The 27,235-nt window shown below is 46.5% G+C and overlaps 1 protein-coding gene across 12 annotated transcripts in view; it reads right to left on the reverse strand.

Annotated features, from left to right (window-relative positions):
* LOC119960968 (protein unc-80 homolog) overlaps window positions 1–27,235 on the reverse strand; it is a 475,408-nt gene that overhangs the window by 352,585 nt on the left and 95,588 nt on the right. For 11 of the 12 annotated variants that reach the window (XM_038788541.1, XM_038788566.1, XM_038788560.1 and 8 more), the window contains exons 8-10: window positions 20,590–20,851; window positions 5,186–5,320; window positions 4,509–4,725 (exon numbers count right to left, since the gene is read on the reverse strand). In XM_038788541.1, coding sequence (XP_038644469.1) covers window positions 4,509–4,725; window positions 5,186–5,320; window positions 20,590–20,851 — 614 coding nt within the window. Of the gene's footprint in view, window positions 1–4,508; window positions 4,726–5,185; window positions 5,321–18,049; window positions 18,241–20,589; window positions 20,852–27,235 lie in introns of those variants that run through there. The other variant, XM_038788550.1, reaches the window with a different exon arrangement.

Raw genomic sequence — 27,235 nt, forward strand, 5'->3', positions numbered from 1 at the left:
TTTTTTCGTCCTGAGCAGGGGATTGATCCCGAAGGTGCCCGATGCCGAGTATTCGGCCATAGCAATTTCAGACCGTGCTCCGCACTGGGTTGATCTGGAGATGGGGGAGGCGCGGGACCAGCGCCCGCTGTGGCGCCTGGATGTGGGGATGCTGGCTGATGAGGAGGTGTGTAGGAGGGTCTGGGGAAGTATTGAGGGTATCTTGAGACTAACGACACGGGGGAGGTCCGGGTGGGGATGGTCTGGGAGGCTCTGAAAGCAGTGATCCGGGGGGAGATGATTTCCATCCTGGCCCATAGGGAAAGGAGGGAGAGGGAGAGACTGGTGGGGGAGCTCCTGGATGTGGATAGGAGGTACGCGGAGGCCCCGGAGGAGGGGTTGCTGGGGGAACGGCGTAGTTTGCAGGCCAAGTTCGACTTGTTGACCACCAGAAAGGCAGAGACACAGTGGAGGAGCGCGCAGGGCGCGGTATATGAGTATGGGGAGAAGGCGAGCAGGATGTTGGCGCATCAGCTCCGTAGGCGAGATGCAGCTAGGGAAATTGGTGGAGTGACGGATAAGGGTGGGAATGTGGTGCAGAAGGGGGCAGAGGTGATCGAAGATGGGACATGGGCTGATGCCCTGGAGAGGGTTAACTCTTCCTCCTCATGTGCGCGGCTTAGCCTCATCCAATTCAAGGTGCTGCACCGGGCCCACATGTCCGGGTCTAGGATTAGTAGGTTCTTTGGGGGTGAAGACAGGTGTGTCAGGTGCTCGGGGAGTCCAGCGAACCATGCCCATATGTTCTGGGCATGCCCGGCACTAGAGGAGTTCTGGAAGTGGGTGGCGAGGACGGTGTTGAGGGTGGTAGGATCCAGGGTCAAGCCAGGCTGGGGACTCGCGATTTTTGGGGTTGGGGTGGAGCCGGGAGTGCAGGAGGCGAAAGAGGCCGGTGTGCTGGCCTTTGCGTCCCAAGTAGCCCGGCGGAGGATCTTGCTACAGTGGAAGGATGCGAGACCCCCAAGCGTGGAGACCTGGATCAATGACATGGCGGATTTTATTAAGCTAGAGAAGGTCAAATTCGCCCTAAGAGGGTCGGTACAAGGGTTCTTTAGGTGGTGGCAACCTTTCCTCGACTTTCTGGCTCAGCGATAGGGTACGGGGACAGTAGCAGCAGCAACCCGGGGGGGAGGGGGGGACGTTGACTATGTTTGTTTATTTAATTTTAAATTTATTTTTAAGTTCTCTTGTTGTTTACTGGGTTTGGAGGGGGGGGGGGTGTGATACATGCGTTGATACGATCTTGGGGGTGTTACAGTTATTATGGTGTTTTATTGTTGCTTTTCATTGTTTGTTGTTATATTTTCTGTAAAAAATTCCAATAAAAAGTCAGGAATAGAAACATCAGTGTCAGCTTGAATAAAGAAAATGGTTAAGGACAGAAAACAAAGACTCAGAGTAAATGGTTATTTTTCAGACTGGAGGATGGTGTTCCCCAAGAGTCAGCGATATGCCCACTGCTTTCTTGATGTATATAATATACATACAAACACACAAATGCACATTTATCAAGGCATATGTGTGTATGATATATATATGACTTGATACACAGTAAAATTTAAACATTTGCCAATAATATCTAACTTAGAGATGTGGAAAATGTCAGGATGATACCAATCAACTGCAAAAGAACTTAAGATAGGCTGTGAGAATGGAGGGAGAAATGGTAACTGGAACTTAATTTGCATTTTGGAAGAAGGGTCTAGAGAGGGATTTGGAGCTTCATGAACATAAGTCTTTAAAGCTGACAGAACAGATTGAGAAAGCAGCATACGGGACATTAAGGCTGTGATCTACCGGCCGGGTCCCGCTGGAATTGGGGCAGGACATAGCCGGTCAATCTCGGGAGAGGCCGCCCCGGGATTACCGACAGCCTATGTCGCGATCTGGGTCCCACGCATTTAAGAACCCACTTAGCTGTGCTGATGCTGGATCACTCAGCCACCTAGCATCTGTCAGCCTCACCGAGGAGACCACAGCCGGATGCCATTCATCCCCACAAACGGGAACCAAGCAGAATGGTACCTGGAGGGGTCTCCCAGGTAATTGAAGACCCTTGGGTGGTCAGCCTCTAGACAGGGAGGCACCCTGGCACTGCTGCTGCCACCCAGGCACCTTGACACAACTAGCCTGGCACCATGGCAGTGCCACCTGAGCACCTTGGCAGTGCCACCTGGATGACATGCTGGCAGTGCGAAAGTGACAAGCTAATCATTGTGCCCGCACTGGGAATTGGACCCAAGGGTGCCCTGCCAGTATGTGGTGGGGTGTAGGGAGGCCTGAGGACCCCCTTATTGGTGAATTGGGCATTGGGGGGGTCGGGGGGTTACATCTAGGTATCAAGGGATAGGGCGCCATTTTAAAATGGTGTCCCAATTTCTTCTTGCATTTAGGAGCTCATTGGAGTGCAGGAAATTATGCCAAGTGCGGCCCCGAAGGGAGCGTTCCCCACCAGGGCACGAAAACAAGACAGTGTTATTAGATAGTGGGGGTCGTTTCCAACGCTAAAAGCGCCCACCCAGAACAACTCTTTTTTTGTTTTGGTTAGATCGCACCTTAGATTTCATAAGTGGAGGTATTGAGTACAAAAGCAGGGAGGATGAACCTTTACCAAACTCTGTTTTGGCTTCAGGCAGTGAATTGCACCCATTTCTGGTCACCACACTTCAGGAATGGTGTTGCAGGTCCTTGACAGGCTGCAGAGATTGACCAAAATGATTCCAGGCATCCGTGACTTTAGGTACAAGGTTTGATTGCAGAAGCTCGAGTTGTTTTATTAGGAACAAAGGAACATTAGTGGAGATCAAACAGGAATGTGAAGATTATGACAGGTTTAGATAAGGTGACAAATAAAAGCTGTTCTCATGAGCTGATGGCACAAAGTTTAAGGGAGACTGATTGAAGCATGTTAAGTGACTGTGTTTTCGGACATGAGGGGCGATATTCTCCGCTCCCGCGCGGCATCGGGAAGGCCGTCGTGAAACTCGGAGGCCGCTCCTCGCACCCTAATTCACCCCCCCCCCCCCCCCCCCAGGGGGCTAGGAGGAGCGCTCCGTAAATCTCGGCCGCCGGGCCTTGACGCCTGGCGGCGCGCCGAGAATGGCGCGACGGCGGCGCCTAAGTGACGCCAGCCGCGCATGTGCAGGTTGGCCGGCTCCAACCCGCGCATGCGCGGTTGCCGTCTTCCCCTCCGCTGCCCCGCAAGACGTGGCGGCTTGATCTTGTGAGGCGGCGGAGGGGAAAGAGTGCGTCTGTTGGAGACGCCGGCCCGACGATCGGTGGGCACCGATCACGTGCCAGTCCCCTCCCGAGCATGGCCATGGTGGTCACTCCCCTCTCCGCCCCCCACAAGCCACAAACAAAACGTTTGCGCCATGTTCACGACGGCAGCGACCAGGTGTGGTTGCCGCCGTCGTGAAACGGTCGGGAACGTCAGGCCGCTCGGCCCATCCGAGCCGGAGAATTGCCAGTTGCCATGAAAAACGGCGATCTGCGATTCATCCGAGCGGGGGGTGGGAGAAACGCGGGGGGGTGCGAGAAACAAGGGGGGTGCCAGGGCGGCATGTCATGAGTCGCCCGGCCCTCCCGCGATTCTCCCACCCGGCGTGGGGAGCGGAGAATCGCGCCCGAGATACAGGAAGAAGCAGCGAGTGGTGTGAACCGGATATTGCTATCTTTGACGGTTTTAGAAGTGGCGACATTCAACGATTTCAAAGGGAAATAAACTTGCAGGTCTATGGGATAGATCGAGAAATAGGACTGACTAGACAAGTGTGGACTTAATGGGCCAAATAGCCTCCTTCTGTGACAAGATAACTCCATAAACTGGGTTTAACAGCCACAAATCAGGCAGGTCAACCCCGTGCTTTCATAAAATACAGCTTTACAATGTTGAGTTGGCAATTTGACATAATCCAGCCTCTCTCCAATAATACAGAAGTCAAGCGGCTCGACAAGTTCAGCTTAAAAAAGCCAATAAACTGCAATCTTTCATTGCCCAGTTCTCGCTAGCTGCACGGGAAAAACATTCCATAGCAAGAAGCTATGGGTTTGTTATTGAAGGCTGGAACATTTAGCTGCTAGTAGACTTTATGTGTTCAGTTTTTATGAGCTGACATAAGAATTAAGGAGACTGAAAGGCTGTGAACTGACTTCCAGTTCACTGCCCTAGATACCCAGTTGGGCACTGAGTTCCCCTTCACAATGCTGATGACTGAAATTCCAGCTAGGTGACCACCAATTGGCCAGCCAATGCATGATTCAACCTGCCACAATGGTGGGGGAGATAGCAAGTGGACCGTACACTTTCCATTCCGTCTGCTGGAAACCATAAAATGCAGTTCAGTGACTGTATGCCCCACCCAACATCACCCCCAAAAAAATATTTTACAGGAGGAAGCTGAAATGTACATGAACTAAACATATGAGAGCAACATCAAGTTACATTAAGCAACCTATTCCTGGCTCACCCAGTATTGTAGCTTGCCAGCCCCCTCTCTCCAAACCACGTCTTTCTTCTCCAGTTCCAGAAAAGCTCCCAAATGAAAATGTGCTTCGGGTTGGCGACACATCTAAATGATCCTCATGAAGAAGAAATGGCATTCCCATGCGTCGCTGCCTCTTTTTACCCGGGTGATGGAACGGGATTGAGCCTTTGCGTTCACGCTCCTCTTTGCGACTCTTGAACTTGTAGACAAGTGTGGTCATCAACATTATTACTCAATAGTACATTTGATGGAGGTCACAGACTCATTGTGCACATCAACATTTAGGCTGCTGTAGCTTAATTTTTGAGTTTATGATGCAGGTTTTCCAACTGACATATTTTAACACATGCATTAACTAATTTATTCACTTTAGTTGAAGTAACTATGATAAGGAAATCTATGCCTACGAACAAATATTAAACCAATAAAAAATTGTGATACTCGAGTAATTTAAATGAATGCTAACTTGATGTGGGTATTGCCATTCAGCAGTATTTCTTACATAATGATGATCGTGTTCTGAGGTGTAATAGAGAATGAGAACATAAATGTTAAATACCAATGATATATGTAAATGGAATATTTATTAAGCCAGCAGAACTGATTTTAAAATGCACTTTTTGTTAGGCCGAATATATATTTACAAAATATTTCTTCACCTTTTTAAAGATGTTCATGCCTAGGTCAGTAGAAAGGTCTGGAACAGCCGGTCGTCTCAGGTTAGCCACGGACACTTTAGAAAATGTTTCAGAACTGAGGGATTTTTCCCCTTCATTGCACTTCATGGTAAGATCCTTGCAAAAACAGAACATATAAATGAGTCAAAAAATCTTCAGAGAAAAGCTTTTTTATCTATTTATTCTTTTTTTAAATTAATTTATGTGATGCGGGCATTGCTGGGTAGACCAGCACTTATTGCACATCCCTAGATACTCTCGAGAAGGTGAGCTGCCTTTGTGATCCGCTACAGCTCTTGAGGTGTAGGTTCAATCACACCACTGTTATAAGACCATAAGACATAGGAGCAGAATTAGGCCACTCGGCCCATCAAGTCTGATCCGCCATTCAATCATGGCTGATATTTTTCTCATCCCCATTCCCCTGCTTCTCCCTATAACCACTGATCCCCTTATTGATCCACAACCTATCTATCTCTGTCTTAAAGACACTCAGTGATTTGGCCTCCACAGTCTTCTGTAGCAAAGAGTTCCATAGATTCACCACCCTCTGGCTGAAGAAATTCCTCCTCATCTCTGTTTTAAAGGATCACCCTTTAGTCTGAGATGGTGTCCTCTGGTTCTAGTTTTTCCTACAAGTGGAAACATCCTCTCCACATCCACTCTATCCAGACCTCGCAGTATTCTGTAAGTTTCAATAAGATCCCCCCTCATCCTTCTAAACTCCAACGAGTACAGATCCAGAGTCCTCAACCATTCCTCATAAGACAAGTTCTTCATTCCAGGCATCATTCTTGTGAACCTCCTCTGGACCCTTTCCAAGGCCAGCACGTCCTTCCTCAGATACGGGGCCAAAACTGCTCACGCTCCTCCAAATGGGGTCTGACCAGAGCCCTATATAGCCTAAGAAGTACATCTCTGGTCTTGTATTCCAGGCCTCTCGACATGAATGCTAACATTGCATTTGCCTTCCTAACTGCAGACTGAACCTGCACATTAACCTTAAGAGAATCATGAACAAGGACTCCCAAGTCCCTTTGTGCTTCTGATTTCCTAAGCATCTCACCATTTAGAAAATGGAGGGACTGATGGAGGGAGTTCCAGGATTTTGATCCTTCGACAATGAAGGAACAGTGATTTATTTCCAAGTCAGGATGGTAAGCGACCTGGGGGGGAACCTTCAGTTGGTGGTGTTCCCAGGTATCTGCTGCTCTTGTCCTTCTAGATGGTAGTGGTCTTGGCAGTAGCACAAAATGAAGAACGTGAATCAACAGCCCATTTTTACCCCCACTTTCTACTTTTTCTTTTCCACTAATTTTACACATCAGTAAGCTAAAGCACATGAAGAAATTAAAATGGACACCAACACTGCTACTTATCTGTTGGTAAGGTACCATCTGTCTATGTTTTCAGAGCTAAGTGCCAATCAGGTTGTGCTGGCTACACACAAACCATTTTCCCCCAAACCTTACAGCCTGATATTACAGAATTACAGAATCACAGAATAATACAACACAGAAGAGGCCCTTGGATCCATCGAGTCTGCACCAAAGCATGAAAAACACCTGACCTGCCTACTTGATCCCATTTGCCAGCACTTCGCCCATAACCTTAAATGTTACCATGTGCCAAGTGCTCATCCTAGTAAGGATGTGAGGCAACAAGCCTCTACCACCCTCCCAGGCAGTGTTTTCCAGACCATCACCACCCTCTGGGGGAAAAAGTTTTTCCTCAATCCCCCCTAAACCTCCTGCCCTGACCTTGAACTTGTGTCCCCCCCGTAACTGACCCCTCAAGTAAAGGAATAGCTGCTCCCTATCCACCTTGTCCATGCCGCTTATAGTCTTGTACATCTCTATCAGGTCACCCCTCAATATTCTCTGCTCCAGCGAAAACAACCCAAGCTTATCCAACCTCTCCTCATAATTTAAATGTTCCACCGAGGTGACATCCTGGTGAACCACCTCTGCATCCCCTCCAGTGCAATTACATCTTCATCTAGGTATGACAAAAGAGGTGCATATGTGCAGTAGTGTTTCAGGTTTCAGAGGGAGCTAAACTGCTTCTATCTGCACTAATAACATTGCCTGAGGAGTTCTAATTCAGCAAGACAAGACAACCCTCTTGACATGAATGTTAGCATGCCTTAACTGCTGACTTATTTTTGTGTATCCAGGTAATAATTCATGTGCTTTGTGTTTATATAGTTCCTTCTGCAACAAGTGTAAAAATGGAGATGGATTTCTGATTGAATATATCATCCACATTGTATTTAAGAGTTGTAAAAGGGAAAGTGGAAGCTTTCCTAATGTCAAAAACCACAATCGCACATTCCACGTTTGGCCTAGAAGCAAATATCTCCTCGGATAGCAGTGGTATATTATAGCCAGCTTCTCAAAGTAGATGCAACGTTGAAAAGATGAAACATCCAGGGCGCGATTCTCCACAAATGCGGCGAGTCGTAAAGGTTGCCGTGAAACTGGCCGCTAGCAGCGGGGCCCCGTGAACCACGGCATCGCGGCCTTAGCGACCGTCGCTAAGTCCGCACGCCAAGCGTCACGCCGGCTGACGCGCACAATGACGTCAGCCGCGCATGCGCGGATTGGACGGCTCCAACCCGCGCACGCGCGGGGCCGTCATCTCCCTCGGCCGCCCCGCGGACTGATCCTGCAGGATGGCGGAGGGAGAAAGAGTGCATCCGTTACGGACGCACTGCCCGCGATCGGTGGGCACCGATTGCTGGCCCATGTCCCCCTTGGCACGGCTGAGGTACTGCTGTGCCAATCGGGGCCCTGGATGCCCAGAACGGGCATGTTGCGGCGGTTTTTACAACGGCAGCAAGCAGGTGTGTTTGCTGCCGTAAAAACGGCCGTAAAGGCCTGGGAACTCGGCCCATCGGCCTGGGGAGAATCGCTGTTCGGCGTAAAAAACGGCGAGCAGTGATTCGTTGTCGTGGGGCGGCCGTGGAGGGGGGGGGGAATAGCGGGAGGGCGGGAAAAATGTCGGGGACGCCCTCCCGCTAGTCTCTGACCCGTCGTGGGCAGCGGAGAATCGCGCCCCCAGTGCTTCCACTCTACACTGCGATTCAAGAATCTCCAGGGGAGTTCTCCCAGTATCCTACCAATATTTATCCCCCAACTAATACTAAAAATAGGTGATATGGCCATTATGACATTGCTGTTTTTGGAATCTTGCTGTGTGCAAATTACCTGCAATGTTTTCTACATCACAACGGTAAAAGATACATTAAAATACTCTGGCGTCAAGATACTTTAGGATGTCATTAGATTTTGAAAGGTGCTACATAAATGCAAGTTATTTCGTTCATTTATTTGTACACTAGTAATGCTGGATATTAGAACTGTTTGTACTGCTAGTGTCCAGAGTTGCTATGGAATATGGAGAGAGCATTAAATTTTAATTGGTTGAACGGAGTTGAATCGCATGCATAATTTTATGTTTCAGTTTCCCTGTATTCCAAAATTTTAACTGTTAAACAAAATGTAAAACTTCCTCTTTCTAGTCGTAGCCCCCATATGCTGTGGAAAGTGCCTCAGGCATGCTTCAGGCATTTTCAGCATTCTTGAGAGAGATGTGTGTCGCATCAACAGCCTTCCAAATCAATATCACAATTACTCTTACCTCAGATATTTGGTTGAAGTAAGAAATGGGCCACTGGGTGAATAGAATTTCTGGTTGCTGAAACAATACCAGGATTCCACCAAAACATAAAATTCTGGTTTTAAAGCATGGATTTAAATATGTGAAGTGGACAACTTGGGCATCCTTAGATATCCTTAGACTCATCCAGAGTGGGGATTGAAACTTGGTAATTTGGTGCAGTGAGGTAATTCGGTGCAGTGTGTGAGGAGGTGCTTTTTAACCCTGGTAAGTGACTGGTAAGTAGTCTCTCTTTTTCTTTTCATTGTCTAATTTATTTATTTTTATTTTGAAATTCTAGTTGTTTAAGTTTACCAAGGGTTTAAGACATGGAAGGAGATCCCAGTCCCGTGTCATGCTCCTCGTGTGCGATGTGGGAGCTCAGGGACACGTCCACTGTCCCTGGCTCCTTTACGTGCAAGAAGTGTGTTCAGTTGCAGCTCTTGTTAGACCGCTTGACGGCTCTGGAGCTGCGGATGGACTCACTTTGGAGCATCCGCGATGCTGAGGAGGTCGTGGATAGCACGTTTAGCGAGTTGGTCACACCGCAGGTGAAGGTTACTGAGGGAGATAGAAAATGGGTGACCAAAAGAAAGAGCAAGAGTAGGAAGGCAGTGCAGGTGTCCCCTGCGGTCATCTCCCTGCAAAACAGATATACCGCTTTGGATACTGTTGAGGGAGATGGCTCACCAGGGGAAGGCAGCAGCAGCCAGGTTCATGGCACCGTGGCTGGCTCTGCTGCACAGCAGGGCAGGAAGAAAAATGGCAGGGCTATAGTGATAGGGGACTCGATCGTAAGGGGAATAGACAGGCGGTTCTGTGGACGCAATCAAGACTCCAGGATGGTATGTTGCCTCCCTGGTGCAAGGGTCAAGGATGTCTCGGAGCGACTGCAGGACATTCTGGGGGGGGGGGGGGGGGGGGGGGGGAGGGTGAACACCCAGCTGTCGTGGTGCACATAGGCACCAACGATATAGGTAAAAAACGGGATGAGGTCCTACAAGCGGAATTCAGGGAGTTAGGAGTTAAACTAAAAAGTAGGACCTCAAAGGTAGTAATCTCAGGATTGCTACCAGTGCCACGAGCTAGTCAGAGTAGGAATGTCAGGATAGATAGGATGAATGCGTGGCTCGAGAGATGGTGCAAGAGGGAGGGATTCAAATTCCTGGGGCATTGGGACCGGTTCTGGGGGAGGTGGGACCAGTACAAACCTGACGGTCTGCACCTGGGCAGGACTGGAACCGATGTCCTAGGGGGGGTGTTTGCTAGAGCTGTTGGGGAGGGTTTAAACTAATGTGGCAGGGGGATGGGAACCGATGCAGGAAGTTGGAAGGTAGTAAAACAGGGACAGAAGCAAAAGGAAGTAAGGGGAAAAAATCTAAAAGGGCGACAGTACAAGGTACAGTGACTGAGGGGAGCTCAGTGAATAGGCCCAGTAATAACAAAAGGAATAAAACTGGAGATGTTAAGATTCAAAATAGAGGTAAAAAAAACCAACATAAGTGTACTTTACCTGAATGCTCGTAGTATTCGGAATAAAGTAAATGAGTTGATGGCACAAATCATCGTAAATGACTATGATTTAGTGGCCATTACTGAAACATGGTTAAAGGATGGTCACGACTGGGAGTTAAATATCCGAGGGTATCAAACTATTCGGAAGGACAGAGTGGATGGTAAGGGAGGTGGTGTTGCTCTGTTATTTAAGGATGACATCCGGGCAATAGTAAGGGATGACATCGGTGCTATGGAGGATAAGGTTGAATCCATTTGGGTGGAAATCAGGAATAGTAAGGCGAAAAAAGTCACTGATAGGAGTAGTCTATCAGCCACCAAATAGTAATGATATGGTGGGGCAGGCAATAAACAAAGAAATAACTGATGCATGTAGAAATGGTACAGCAGTTATCATGGGGGATTTTAATCTACATGTCGATTGGTTTAACCAGGTCGGTCAAGGCAACCTTGAGGAGGAGTTTATAGAATGTATCCGCGATAGTTTCCTAGAACAGTATGTAATGGAACCTACAAAGGAACAAGCGGTCCTAGATCTTGTCCTGTGTAATGAGACATGATTGATTCATGATCTCATAGTTAGGGATCCTCTCGGAAGGAGCGATCACAATATGGTGGAATTTAAAATACAGATGGAGGGTGAGAAAGTAAAATCAAATACTAGTGTTTTGTGTTTAAACAAAGGAGATTACAAGGGGATGAGAGAAGAACTAGCTAAGGTAGACTGGGAGCTAAGACTTTATGGTGGAACAGTTGAGGAACAGTGGAGAACCTTCCAAGCAATTTTTCACAGTGCTCAGCAAAGGTTTATACCAACAAAAAGGAAGGACGGAAGAAAGAGGGAAAATCGACCGTGGATATCTAAGGAAATAAGGGAGAGTATCAAATTGAAGGAAAAAGCATATAAAGTGGCAAAGATTGCTGGGAGATTAGAGGACTGGGAAATCTTTAGGGGGCAACAGAAAGCTACTAAAAAAGCTATAAAGAAGAGTAAGATAGAGTATGAGAGTAAACTTGCTCAGAATATAAAAACAGACAATAAAAGTTTTTACAAATATATAAAACAAAAAAGAGTGGCTAAGGTAAATATTGGTCCTTTAGAGGATGAGAAGGGAGTTTTAATAATGGGAGATGAGGAAATGGCTGAGGAACTGAACAGGTTTTTTGGGTCGGTCTTCACAGTGGAAGACACAAATAACATGCCAGCGACTGATAGAAATGAGGCTATGACAGGTGAGGACCTTGAGAGGATTGTTATCACTAAGGAAGGAGTGATGGGCAAGCTAATGGGGCTAAAGGTAGACAAGTCTCCTGGCCCTGATGGAATGCATCCCAGAGTGCTAAAAGAGATGGCTAGGGAAATTGCAGATGCACTAGTGATAATTTACCGAAATTCACTAGACTCTGGGGTGGTCCCGGTGGATTGGAAATTAGCAAACGTGACGCCACTGTTTAAAAAAGGAGGTAGGCAGAAAGCAGGAAATTATAGGCCAGTGAGCTTAACTTCGGTAGTAGGGAAGATGCTGGAATCTATCATCAAGGAAGAAATTGCGAGGCATCTGGATAGAAATTGTCCCATTGGGCAGACACAGCATGGGTTCGTAAAGGGCAGGTCATGCCTAACTAATTTAGTGGAATTTTTTGAGGACATTACCAGTGCAGTAGATAACGGGGAGCCGATGGATGTGGTATATCTGGATTTCCAGAAAGCCTTTGACAAGGTGCCACACAAAAGGTTGCTGCATAAGATAAAGATGCATGGCATTAAGGGTAAAGTAGTAGCATGGATAGAGGATTGGTTAATTAATAGAAAGCAAAGAGTTGGGATAAATGGGTGTTTCTCTGGTTGGCAATCAGTAGCTAGTGGTGTCCCGCAGGGATCCGTGTTGGGCCCACAATTGTTCACAATTTACATAGATGATTTGGAGTTGGGGACCAAGGGCAATGTGTCCAAGTTTGCAGATGACACTAAGATGAGCGGTAAAGCGAAAAGTGCAGAGGCTACTGGAAGTCTGCAGAGGGATTTGGATAGGTTAAGTGAATGGGCTAGGGTCTGGCAGATGGAATACAATGTTGACAAATGTGAGGTTATCCATTTTGGTAGGAATAACAGCAAACGGGATTATTATTTAAACGATAAAATATTAAAGCATGCCGCTGTTCAGAGAGACTTGGGTGTGCTAGTGCATGAGTCACAGAAGGTTGGTTTACAAGTGCAACAGGTGATTAAGAAGGCAAATGGAATTTTGTCCTTCATTGCTAGAGGGATGGAGTTTAAGACTAGGGAGGTTATGTTGCAATTGTATAAGGTGTTAGTGCGGCCACACCTGGAGTATTGTGTTCAGTTTTGGTCTCCTTACTTGAGAAAGGTCGTACTGGCGCTGGAGGGTGTGCAGAGGAGATTCACTAGGTTAATCCCAGAGCTGAAGGGGTTGGATTATGAGGAGAGGTTGAGTAGACTGGGACTGTACTCGTTGGAATTTAGAAGGATGAGGGGGGATCTTATAGAAACATTTAAAATTATGAAGGGAATAGATAGGATAGATGCGGGCAGGTTGTTTCCACTGGCGGGTGACAGCAGAACTAGGGGACATAGCCTCAAAATAAGGGGAAGTAGATTTAGGACTGAGTTTAGGAGGAACTTCTTCACCCAAAGGGTTGTGAATCTATGGAATTCCTTGCCCAGTGAAGCAGTTGAGGCTCCTTCATTACATGTTTTTAAGGTAAAGATAGATAGTTTTTTGAAGAATAAAGGGATTAAGGGTTATGGTGTTCGGGCCGGAAAGTGGAGCTGAGTCCACAAAAGATCAGCCATGATCTAATTGAATGGCGGAGCAGGCTCGAGGGGCCAGATGGCCTACTCCTGCTCCTAGTTCTTATGTTCTTATGTTCTTATTAGATAGCAGACTGCAACCATTTTAAAACCTACAGTTCCACCATTTTACTGGGGAAGCTGATTTGATGGCTACACTCCAGATATCGGACTACTGGTATCACTAATTGCAAGACAACATCGTAACGATTGGATAGTTTAATTAAAAATGCGGACCTTCAGTGTGATTGGTTAATTATTCTCATATACTATGCATGATGTAACCTTAATGAATAGTCATGATTGGACATAAATAACTAGTAAAAAATGATTAGTATATGCTAATTTCTTGGAATCTAATCTCAAAGTATAACTGTCTGTACCATTCTTGAATTTGGGCCTTTTGGTATCCAGATTAGAATACTGAGAGTCCTCTTGATTAATAAAGGGTGCGATTCTTCCAAAGTTCTTCTAAGTTTGGTAGCGAGCAGGAACTGCCACGAGTTTCCGGTCGTTTGCCCCATTGACAACGCGGCATCTCGCAGTCGGCACCCAGAACAGGGTGACCAGGGATGGGAACTGAATGTCCCAGGGTTTTCAGTATTTAGGAAGGACAGGCATCAAAGAAAAGTTGGTTGCGTGGCACTGCTGGCTAAAGAGGAAATTAACATAATAGTGAGAAAGGATATTAGCTCTGACAATGTGGAATCTGTATGGGTAGAGTTGAGAAATACCAAGGGGCAAAAAACATTAGTGGGTGGCATATATAGACCCCCAAACTGCAGTGGTGATGTTGGGAATGGTACTGAACACAAAATTAGAGATGCATGTAATAAGGGAATATCGGTGATCATGGGTGATTTTAATCTTTACATAGATTGGGCAAATCAAATTAGCCACAATGCTGTAGAGGAGGAATTCTTGGAGTGTATAAGGGATGGTTTTCTTGACCAATATGTGGAGGAACCAACGAGAGAGCAGGCCATCTTGGACGGTTACTGTGTAATGAGAAGAGAATCATTGCCAATCTGGCTGTGTGTGACTCCTTGGGGATAAGCGACCATAGCATAATAGAATTTTTTTATCAAGATGGAGAGTGAAGTAGTTGATTCGGAGACGAGAGTGCTGAAACTTAATAAAGGAAACTATGAAGATATGAGGCATGAGTTGCCTTGATAGATTGGGGAGAATTATTAAAGGGATGACAGTGGATAGGCAATAGCAAACATTCAAGGAACGCATGGGGGAACTGCAGCAACTGTTCATTCCTATCTGGCACAAAAGCAAAATGGGTAAGAGGGCTAATCCATGGCTTACAAAGAAAATTAGAAATAGTGTCTGATCCAAGGAAGAAGCATACAGATTGGCCAAGAAAAATAATAGGTCTGAGGATTAGGAGCAGTTTAGAATTCAGCAAAGAATGACGACGAGACTGTTAAGAAGGGGAAAGTACAGTGTGAAAGTACGGGTAGTACGGTAGCACAGTGGTTAGCACAGTTGCTTCACAGCTCCAGGGTCCCAGGTTCGATTCCCGGCTTGGGTCACTGTCTGTGCGGAGTCTGCACGTTCTCCCGTGTCTGCGTGGGTTTCCTCCGGGTGCTCCGGTTTCCTCCCACAGTCCAAAGATGTGCAGGTTAGGTGGATTGGCTATGCTAAATTGCCGTTAGTGTCCAAAAACGTTGGGTTAGGTGGGTTACGGGGATAGGCGGGACGTGAGGGGATAGGGTGGAGATGTAGGCTCACGTAGGGTGCTCTTTCCGAGGGCCGGTGCAAACTCGATGGACAGAATGGCCTCCTTCTGCAGTGTAAATTCTATGATTCTATGAAAGTAAGCTTGCAGGGAACATAGAGACTGACACTATGAGTTTCCATAGATATGTGAAGAGAAAGAGATTAGTAAAGAGAAATGTAGGCCCCATACAGACAGAAACAGGTGAATGCATAATAAGGGACAAAGAAATGGCTGAGCAATTGAATTTGGTTTTGTCTTCACAAAGGAGGACACAAATAAGATACCAGAAATGTTGGAGAATGAAAGGTTTAGTGAGAGGGAAGAACTGAAGGAGAGCAACACTAGTAGAGAAATGGTGCTGGGAAAATTGATGGGATTGAAGGTGGATAAATCCCCAGGGCCTGAAATTCTGCATCTCAGAGTGCTTAAGGAGGTGGTGCTGGAAATAGTGGATGCATTGGTGGTCATCTTCAGGGATTCTATAGACTCTGGAACTGTCCCTGCAGATTGGAGGGTAGCTCATGTCACTCGAATATTCAAAAAGGGAGGTAGCGCGAAAGCAGGGAATTATAGACTAGTAAGCCTAACATCGGTAGTGGGGAAATTCTTGAATCCATTATCAAGGACTTTATAGCGGAACATTTAGGAAGAAGTAGCAGGATCAGTCAGAATCAGTATGGATTCTGAAGGGGAAATCATGCTTGACAAATCTGTTGGAATTCTTTGTTGGTCTTCATTGCGAGGGGGTTCAAGTATAGAAGCAGGGATGTGTTGCTGCAATTGTACAGTGCCTTGGTGAGGCCAGACTTGGAGTATTGCATGCAATTTTGATATCCTTTTCTGAGGAAGGATGTTCTTGCTCTCGAGGGACTGCAGCAAAGGTTTACCAGACTGATTCCAAGGATGGCGGGACTGTCATTTGAGGAGAGATTGACTAGGTGAGGATTGTTCTCGCTGGACTTCAGAAGAATGAGGGGGGATCTAATAGAGACTTATAAAATTCTAACAGCACTAGACAGGGTAGATCAGGGAAGATGTTACCAATGATGGGTGTGTCCAGAAACAGGGGTCACAGTCTGAGGATTCAGGGTAAACCATTTCGGACAGAGATGAGGAGACATTTCTTCACCCAAAGAGTGGTGAGCCTGTGGAATTCATTACTACAGGAAGTAGTTGATGCGCAAACATTGAATATATTCAAGAGGCGGCTAGATATAGCACTTGGGGAGAATGGGTTCAAAGGCTATGGGGAGAAAGCAGGATTAGACTATGGATGATCAGCCATGATCGCGATAAATGGCGGAACAGGCGCGAAGGGCCAAATAGCCTCCTCCTGCCACTATTTTTTATGTATCTATGTATGTATCTATGGCACGGCTGTGCATGTGCCACCATCAAGTGCGCATCAGCCTTCCTGCCCCAGAGCCTCAAAGGACGCCTGCCAGGGGCATTGAAGGACACGGAACATGGCAAGCAGCTGGCTGGCTCCACCTCTAATGTGCATCCTGGTGACACACCAAGACGGAATGGCAGAGCAAGGAAGGACAAGCACATTGAGGATCACTGAGGGCACATGGTAATAGTATGGAGAGAGGGGTGTGGGTAGGTGGTGGTGGTGGGGAGAATGAGGTGGCACCATCGGGTGAATGGGACAGTGTTGGGCACTTGTGAAACATTAGAAACCCTTCACCATAACCAATAAGATGCCTCTGTCACTCTCTTCCACCATGCAGGCCAAGCTGCGAACCATTGCCCCTTCTCCATGGGCATGAGGGGTGTCCTACCAACTCAGCCTCCTGGGCACACCGCATGCAGGTGATGGGTGGGAGCGAGCAATCAGCAGACAGGCAGGGGTCAGACTTTGACATAGAATAAGGAGTCAATGCTCTGTTCTCTGCGGCTTATCATCACCCCCTGCCCTCGACAGTGATCCGCTCACAGTGCCGACATAGTTCGAACACCCTAGATTGGTGTAACAGCAACCCTGGGAGGGTGGAACGGGTAGGGTTGATGGATCGGGTCACGTCCTTTGCGAAGTGTGCGAGTATGAGCGCTTCCTTAGCCTTCTGGGATTGACGGACCCTCGCCGCTGCCGGCTGTCCTGCAGCCTCCACTACTCCTCTGGTTCGTCCCTGGGATCGTCCTCCATCCCCTGCTGGTCTGGCACTTCCTCCTCATCCTCATCCTCATCCTCCTCCTCATCCTCCTTGAAGGTGTCCACATGTTTCTCATCCCCCACCTCCAGCACATTGCCCCACTGCTGTGCCAGGTTGTGGGGCACACAGCACACCACCACAGTGTGGGAGACTTCCAAGGGTGTACTTCAGGGCACCACCAGAGTGGACATGGCATCGGAAGTGCATTTTGGCAGTCCAATGCATCGCTCAATGGGCACATGAGCCACATTGTAACGGTCCTCCGCACTGGTCTCCGGCCTCTTTACTGGCGTCATTAGCCAGGTCCTCAGTGGATACTCCTTACCTCCAAGCGCCAGCCGGCCATCCGAGGGAGGGTCCCGAAGAGGCTGGGAATGTTTAACTACCCCAGGATGTAACTGTCGTGTACACTCCTTGGGAAGCGGGCACACACATGCATAATGTTAAGGTGGTGGTCGCACATGAGCTGGATGTTCAGAGAATGGAACCCCTTCATGTTAATGTAGGGCACCCTAGATGGCCTGGTGCATGCAAGGCGACAAGAGTGCCATCTATCAGCCCCTGGACCTGAGGCATGCTGGCTATGGTGGAGAATCCTGCTGCCCAGGCATCCTGTTTGCTTGGTCCGTTTCAAAGTTTATATAGTTTTCTGCCTGGGCAAACAGAGCATCAGTGACCTGTCGGATGCACCTGTGGACTGTAGCCTGAGAGATGCCACATAGTCCACCATTTGAGCCCTGGAGGAATTCCAAGGCATAAAAGTTCAGGGCTGCGGTTACCTTGACGGCCACAGAGAGTGGATGTTCTCCTCCTCCACATGATGCCACGTCTGTAAGGACATAGCACAGGTGCCACACCATCTCCACGTTGAGGTGGAGCCTTCTGTGGCACATGCTGTCCATCATCAGCTCGAATGACCAAAGACGCTTGTACACCTTGGGCTGTCGCGGGCCTTCCCCTCTGGGTCTCACCTTGGCTTGATGGGCGCTCAGGGTGTGGGGTGGGATCCGGCACACGGGATGCCGGCTCGAGTCTTTGTCGATGCTGCTGCCGCCGTCTCCGGCACATGGCCACCTGGCCTGCCAGCAGTACTACCAGGGATAGTTCAGCGGGGTCCAAGATACTGTCCACACCATTCAATATCTGCAAGGAATTGGAGAGGCTGTGAGACTGACAAGCACCCTGGGGCCCTCCATCTCCCCCTTTGATCCGCCCCCCCCTCCCCCCCCCAACAGCTGGAGCACCCTGCCAATGCACACTCGGCCGGAGTGGGTACCCCCGCTCACTGGACCCCAGACCCTCTACCCTTAACATCTGCACATAACGTTACCTGGACCGGACGCTGGTCCCCTCCCCGTTGCACGCACCCACCTTTTGGCTGGTACAGGCCCCCAGGGCAGGGGCCCATTCCCTGGGTGTTCGGATTTTGGCTGCTATGAGTGTTACATTGCCTCCCACAGTGTTCAGGCAGAGTGACCAGGCATCACGGTCTGCTTCGGATGCGAGGCAATAACTCCCACATGCTAACTGGCACACCCACCCACGTTGAATCTACGTGGGTTTTGTGAAGTGCTCACTTAACTACAAGTGCCATTTCCCTGTTAGCAATAGCCTTCACCCACACGTCCAGGGGCCTCCGCGGACAGTGGAGATTATGGGTGGTTGGTGGGGCAGACAGGTAGGGACAAGGGTTGCCCCCGGAGTGGGTACATACGATCCAGGGATTGGCATGGCGGATCTGCGTGCGGTTGCTCCTCCAGTGCAGCAACCTGTCCCTCCAACTCCGATCCCTCCATGGTGGACCACCCCAGCAGAAGGTGGACCTCCCACCCCTGGTTGCCACCCCCACCCCCTTCCGAGCACAGAAGTAGCAAGCCCAGTTTCTCCGGGCGCATTGCCTGTGAGCGAAAATGGCTACTCACCTCCTCGGCTCCCCGCAGATGCCCTTCTGCCAGGTTAGCGTTAATGAGCTATTTGCATCCTTCTGCTAGCGCAGGGCATGAACCTCAATCCCGATGTCCAGAACGGTGCTCGAGCATCAGAAACAGATCGGCATTTTCTTCATGACACTGGATTCTCTGCCTCATTGGTAACTCCACTACCAATAGCGCGAGACGGAGAATTTTACCCATTATTAAAAACCCTGGTTTAAAATACATACAGTAGCGTGACTACTAAAGCTGCAATTAATGAGTCATAAAGGGTAAGGTAATGATTGATTTTAACTCTTCCTGTTTACAGAGAAATGGCTCATGGGATATTGTTTTGATTTCTGGAGAATAGATAATTTATGAGAGCTTTTACTTAGTCCTAGCTAAGCGCATGATGGGACATCTCAATGAGATACAGCTGATGTAATTCATGAGAGGAGCCAGGTCTGTCTGTAGTCTGGAGTTTTGTCAAATGGTGTTAGGTTGAGCAGAAGATTCTGAAAGTACAGATGTGTACTGGATCTGTTCTTAAAAAGGATCTCTCTCTCCAAAGGTCTTCAAGTAACCCATTTTACTAACTTATTTATAAATGGCATTTGAATGGCAACATGTTGCTTAATTTGAATTATTGGCAGGTGTAGATAGTTTTTGTAAGTTTTTCCTCTTATTTAAGAACTGTTTAACTGTTAATTGTAAAGCTATTTCTTTGATGTTAATGTGGTTAATTCTGTGTATAAATTAAAGATTCAACATAAAAGATACCCATTGGTCAGAATCATCACTCCTAGGGTGAAGGATCTTTCCTCACAGTTCCTCACAAAAATCTATGGGCGCGATTCTCCACAAATGCGGAGAATCGTAAAGGCTGCCATGGGACAGACAGTGACCCACGGCAGCCTTCACGGCCACTTCCGGGGCTGATTCTCCCCCCCCGGGCGGGGCTAGGAGCGAGGCCCCGTGCGTTACGGCGGCGCGGCCTTGACGACGGTCATCAAGGCCACACGTCAAGCGTCATGGCGGCTGACACGGCCGATGATGTCAGCCGCGCATGCGCAGTTGGACAACGCCAACCCGCGCATGCGCAGTTGGCGTCTTTCTCCTCAGCCGCCCGGCAAGACGTGGCGGCTTGATCTTGCCAGGCGGCGGAGGGGAAAGAATGCATCCGTTTTGGACGCTGGCCCGATGATCGGTGGGCACCGATCGTGGGACTATCCCCTCCCGAGCACAGTCGTCGTGCTCCCGTGCCAATCGGGCCTCTAGAGGGGGAGATCCTGCCGATGGGAAGGCCAGAATATTTAGCACTGCACGCTGCACAGGAGATATGTTTTAACTGGTTGCATTGTGGTAAATCATAATGTGTGTATATGAACTATCGCTATTCTTGTGCATAGTTACTTCAAGCTCAATCAGTAATTATGTTGCCACAACCTGACAGATTGAAATATTTCTTTATCTTTTTAACTCAGTGATATAAATTTCTTGTATCATTGTATTTCACAAAATTACTCTTTGTAACACAATAACCTTGATGTGAATGCAAATCATTGTAAAGAAACAACCTAAATTTAATCTTTTCATACCTGTGTTTTATGGGTGTTAACCAGTGAAGGAGCTGCAGCTACCATGGAGCTACTGCGTGGTCTGGGTAATTGGGTTATTTCAGGTTCAGAGGGTCGATCAGGCTTCTCCTCCAGAATCTGTCGAAGTCTTTGTAAATAATACATCAGTGCCCAGTGGATACCTTCTTCGGACCAGTGGGGCTGCAGTAGACAGCGCAATACTGCAACATCAAAATAGGTGGCAAACCGAGACCTTTGACTCGGTGGTATTGTTATTGAAGTTCTGTAACAGATAGTTTATATTTTGTGAAAACAGAGAATGAGTGAGAGAAAACGGTTTACCATCATATTCAAAATAACTGTCACATTAATACCTGAATCTGTGAAACTTAACCAAGTCCAGGAACTAGAACATTATTTTATTACTGACAAGTTCCAGCTGCTGTTTTGCATTCATTTTCTGTATTGGTCTAACTCCCACTCCAGAGCATGAGCACAACATCTCGGTTGACACAGTATTGCGGGAATGGTGCACTGTGGGAGATGCCATTTTTCAGATGCGATGTTAAACCAAGGCTCAAGTTGCCTTTTTTGATGGATGTAAAAGGTTCCATTGCACTATATTGAAAAGTGCAGACAAGTGCTGACCCGGTGAATATTGATCCCATTGTTTGGTGAACATTTATCCCACAATCAACATCACACAGAGAGATGGCCTGGTCATTATAACACTACTGTTTGTGAGAGTTTACTGTGAACATTTTGGCTGCTGTGCTTAGTACAATGAAACATTGGCAGCATTCCAAAAAGTACTGAGTCGACTGTAAGGCATGCAATGAAAAGTGCTGTATAAATAGAAGCCTTTTTCCCCAAAAATACAAAAATGTATACAGAGGCTTGGAAGGGACAGTTAGAAATATGAATAATAGTTAGGTGGAGAAAGAATTGGCTAACTAACAGGAAGCAGCAAGTAGTGATAAGGGGGTCTTTTTTAGGTTGGGGGGCAGTAACCAGTTAAGTGCCACAGGGATTAGTGCTGGACCACAGCTATTCACAACATATATTATTGATCTGGAGGAAGGAACAGAGTGTACTGTGATCAAATTTGTGAATGATACAAAGGTAGGAAGAAAAACAGATTGTAAGGAGAATTAAATAGTTTACAGAGAGATATTGATAGGTTGAGTAGGCAGGAAACTGGCAAATTAAATTTGATGTGAGAAAATATGATTGTTAACTTTGGAAGAAAGAATAAGAAGACAGATTATTTTTTAACTGGAGAGAGACTGCAGAAAGCTGTTGTACAAAGGCCCTTGAGGTCCTTGTTTATGAAACCCAGAAAGCTAGCAGACAGGTGCAGAAGGTAATAGGGATGTCACATGGAATGCTGGCTTTGATTTCAAGCGGGCTGAAGAATAAAAGCAAAGAGGTGCTGCTGCACTGTACAACATACCAGTGAGGCCACATTTGGAATACTGCATACAGTTTTGGTCCCTTCATTTAAGGAAATCTATATTATCATTGGAGGTAGTAAAGAGGAGATCAAATAGCATGATCCCACATGTGGAGGGACTACATATGAGGAAAGATTAAACAGGTTGGGTCTGTACTCCTTGGAGCTCAAAAGAATGAGAGGTGATATAATTGAAACATATAAGATTCTTAGGGGGTTTAGAAAGGGTAAATGTTTGGAGGATGTTTTCACTCATGGGAGAGAGTAAGACCTGTAGGACCAGAGGACGGAGTCACAGAATAAGGGGAGTGTGGTGAATGTAATTCACACTGTAATATATATGATACCATATTATTGTAAGCGCAGTTGCGTTGCCCGACCACTAGGGGGAGTAGCACTGGGAATGCATAGGTGTTTGTACAGGGCTCCACCCTTGGCTCCGTCCATGGCTCCTCCCCCTGGACTGCTGTATATAGATCGATGCCCAGAGCCAGCCGACCAGTTCTTCCAGGGTTCATCGTGTTACAGGCTGGCTCTGTTGTAAGTAGATTAAAACCACTGTTCATATCTTAAGCACGTGTCTTGTGAATTGATGGTCTCATCAGGGAGTTCATTTAAAATGGAACTGAGGAAGAGTGGCAAATATTTGGAATTCTTTTAGCACTGGAAGCTGTGAAGTCCTTGTATATTTTCAAGGCTGAGATCGATAGGTTTTTAGTCAGTAGGGTAATTAAAGGCTACAGAGATAAGGCAGGAAAGTGGATCTGGTGAATGTTAGACCTGCCTTAATCTTATTAAATGGCGGAGTAGGCTCAAAGGGCTATATGGCCTACTCCTGTTCCTATTTATTATGGTTTTATAGGATGGAACAACTTTGTATCTGACCTGCAGGCAGTGGAGGTGGAACAGATTGCTGTTTGTTTTGTAGTTTAGCTCCACTACAGTGGGGAGCTTTCTGAGGGCAAAATAGAGCATTGCAACAAGGTAGACAGACAAAAGCGTCAGTGCAATGTCACAGCCTTGCTTGATTAGAGTCCAAATGTGAATTGGGTCTGTGGCGGATCCGGTGGTCAGGATCACAGCTTACATGTCATCGCGGAGCAGGTGGAGGATGGTGATAAATTTCTGGGGGCAGCTGAAACCAGGGTGATTCCCACTGGCACAAGGAGCGACGCAGATGTGCCATTCGATGACACTTCAATTGTTTTTTTTCCACTTGATCTGCCTCTAAATTTGGCCCTGAGCGGGGTGGGGCCTAAATAAAGAGAAACTAATTTTAATGGCTGACGGCACACATTCAAGTTCAGTGGCAAAATAACCAGAGGCAATATGCAGAAAATCTTTGGATACAAAGTGGTTAGGATTTGGAATGCAATGCCTGATAGGGTGGTGGAAGCAGATTCACTAGTAGCTTTCAAAAGAGAATTGGGTAAATACCTGAAGACCTGAAGGAGGGGCCTCACGGTAGCATGGTGGTTGGCATCAATGCTTCACAGCTCCAGGGTCCCAGGTTCGATTCCCGGCTGGGTCACTGTCTGTGTGGAGTCTGCACGTCCTCCCTGTGTGTGCGTGGGTTTCCTCCGGGTGCTCCGGTTTCCTCCCACAGTCCAAAGATGTGCGGGTTAGGTGGATTGGCCATTCTAAATTGCCCGTAGTGTAAGGTTAATGGGGGGATTGTTGGGATACGGGTTACGTGGGTTTAAGTAGGGTGATCATTGCTCGGCACAACATCGAGGGCCGAAGGGCCTGTTCTGTGCTGTACTGTTCTATTCTATTCTATCCAAGGACTTAAATGAAATGAACTTAAATGATTTGCTTGTTGTAGAATTCAATGAACACTCATTAGCTGAATATTCATCTTCCTTGCTATACTATTCTATGATTCTATAATTGGTCGCTTCTTTTTATTCTAGGTACTTCTCTTTAAAATAATGTTCTTGAAAAGTGATCTGAATATAAAATATGACCAAAAATACCAACAACATTTTAATTGAGGAACCTCGGTTTCCTTTAATTTTTGCTACTTATTTAGTTAATTAAGGAAGTTGATGTGGCAATAGGCAAGGAAGGCCAGAACTAAATGAGACCTTTGGGTGATGAATGTCTTTTGATTATATCTTAGTGATACATTTCCTGTGAATTCATCAAACAGAAATAAAAATGTAAGAAAAGACGGTGAAAATCTGGTTTGTTCCATCAGATCTGGAATCAGAGTTTAAAATGACACCCAGACAGATGGGAAGAAAATTTGCTTTTCCTGCATGTTCCAAGTAAAATGATTTTGGCAGTCTCTAAACTATTCCTAGTGGTTGCACACCCACAGCACAATTCAACATAATTTTCATTCAGAATAGCAAAAAGGGTGCTTTGTGGAAATGTCAGGATAGGTTGACACTGCTGCAATATGACATGCTCTTCAAATATTGGCTTCCATTCACTTTAGTAACATAAAGTTGAGGTACTTTTATTTAGAAATATTAGATTAAATACTTTGCGCATTTAAAGTACTGATAACACTTACGAGGAGAAAAAAAAAACACACTAACAAGAATAGGCCATTTGGCCTTTTGATTCTGTTCTTTCCAACAAATCTCAGATTTGCATGGTTGCAAATTACCCAGTTTACTTAATCTACCAAGGTATGTGCAACAGATAATGTTTCTGAGGCGAAACACTGGTGCTTCTATCTGACTTCTTCGGGTAAAGCAAGGAAAACACTGCAATCTACATATTTTGTGTTCTTTTTTTTTTAATCTTCAAATATTTACATTCTAAAAATATTTTCAAACCTAGACTTCATTGTTACATAGTACTATTACTCTATACTGAAAAAAATCATGGAAGAAACGTTTTGTTCTGCTGATATTGTATCAGATATTTCCGATTTGGCCATTTGGTGGCAAAAATTCATTTTCATACTTAATTTTCATTATATTTATTTTATTTATATTATACTTTTCGTGAAACAAGGTGTCTGGGTTTTGTTACCTTGTGTTTGCCATTTTCAAACAGACTTAATTACTGTACAGTAAGCTGCCTGTCTTAAATTTGATCTTTTTGTAATGGCTGTCAGGTAACAAATGATTCTACTGCTAAGGAGTTTGGAGTCCATTTGCAATGAAATTCCAGCTCTCTGCTACCAGAGGCACACACTCAAGGATCAGACTGTCTGAACATAACACGGAAACCATGGCAACTAAAGAATTGCATGACAAGAAAGTCAGATTCGATTTATGGTTCTTTCACCTTTTCATTTAATTTATGATTGAATTCACCTAATTGTTGCTAGGTTATCATGGTTACCAGAATTCTGAACAATTTTCTTCTGACACAAAATATAACTTTAAATTTATATTGCAACGTTATTAGTTTTTGTAATAATTGGCCTTTGTCTCATTCTGATCAATAATTAATGCAGTATTACTTTACAATGAATTACATTAAAATAAAACCTAATGAGAATCTGAATAGATGTTCCCACACAAATTTAGCAGGAGAAACGTAGAGCAATTGGTGAGTAGCAAATCAGTGTTAGAAAAGGAGGGAGTCTGAAGGGAAATTGACTTGTGAACAAGACGGAGAAAGAGCAGCAGTATAATAGATAATATTACTCATAATGAGGAAGAAGAAGACCATGTATTAGTTGGAGGTTAAGATTGGTTGGAGGAGTTTGGGAACATGATTGGTGGTGGAAGAAAAAAGCTGTAGTTTAAGGGTGTTTGGCATAGCAAGAGTGTGGGACTGAAGAAGTATCACCCATATTATGATGTAGGGAATCACATGATCAAGTGGACTAAGTAGAGTCCAGGAGAAAGCCAGAATGGGAACAGTGCTGAATCAGCACTACATCCTGGAGATGCATATAGTTTTGTGTTATCGATAAACACTTTGTTCAACCACACAAGCCTCTTAGTGAGACACTGAACAAGCAGCCTTACAATATGGTGGTAGCAAAGGATGAGCCCATAACAGTGATAATATTCACAAGCAATCATAGAAATAGTAATGAATACGACCTCCAACCAGCAAGTGGCAGTAGAAAACAACCATGAGACACTGCTACCTCAGGGAGTCTGGAGATAGTCGTCGCAGTGGATAGTCATATTTGTAGTAGCTTTGGGATAATTTATTATAGTTAGTAATTTCTCTCATGTTTATCTAACCCACGTAATTATTTAATAATAAACATTTAACGAGTCAAGATCTGGACATCCTCTTGTATATGATTCCTACTGGCCAAGCACCAGAACGTAACAATAACCTCCAAGAAGCTGGAGAAATATCCTAGAATCTTAAAGCATTGAGAAAGTAAAGAGACTGCAGTCTGACCGGTCAGAAATCTGTCTAAACCTAAGGGATCACCTAAAATTAGCTCCACTGGAGGCCTGATCAAACAGAGTCATAGGATGTACCCAGATCACAAAAGGCTGAGCAAAATTTCAAAATGAGAAAAGGAAGCTGAAAGGCAGAAGAGAAACTAAGGGCGCGATTCTAAGGGCGAAACTAAGGCAGCATCGGGAAGGCCGTCGTGAACTCGGCCGAGTTTTACGACGGCGCGAAACGGCCCCGTTTCCGATGGATTCTGGCCCTGGAAATGGACTCGGAGCGGGGCCGCGGGAAACACAGGGGGGATGATGAGTAAAGCCCGCGATGCCCGAATGACGCCCGAATGACGTCGCTCCGCATCGTAAAAGGGCGCAAGCGACGACAACAAGGGAGGGGGTGAAAATGACGGAGCCACGGAGGGCCGCCCCGAGGTTCAGTGAGACTGACCTCGAGACCCTCCTCGATGAGGTGGAGCAAAGGAGGGGCATCATCTTCCCTAGAAGAGGGCATCGCCACCCTGCCAGCGTTGTGCGACGGGCCTGGCGTGACGTGGGCATGGCAGTGAGTGCTGTGGGACAGACCCCTCGGTCTGGGGAGCAGTGCCGGAAGAAGCTCCACGACCTCACCAGGGCTGCCAGGGTAAGTGCCAAGAGGGTGCCCCCGGGTCACAAGAATCCCCCCCTCCCCCCCATGTCCCTCATCACCCACCTCCCCCCACGGGCACGAGAAGGAGGGGGAGGGGGGGCAAGAGTGAGAGGAGGGTGGTTAACAAAGTTGTCACAGACCCACATGAGCGCTGCAACCCTCTGGAGAGATGCCGTGGTGTAGCTGCAACTTTCCCCCCAATCTGTGCCAATATCTGAATGCCCTGATGTTCCCTGCCGAATT

Source organism: Scyliorhinus canicula, chromosome 2 (assembly GCF_902713615.1).
Source record: "Scyliorhinus canicula chromosome 2, sScyCan1.1, whole genome shotgun sequence".
Lineage (NCBI taxonomy): Eukaryota > Metazoa > Chordata > Chondrichthyes > Carcharhiniformes > Scyliorhinidae > Scyliorhinus > Scyliorhinus canicula.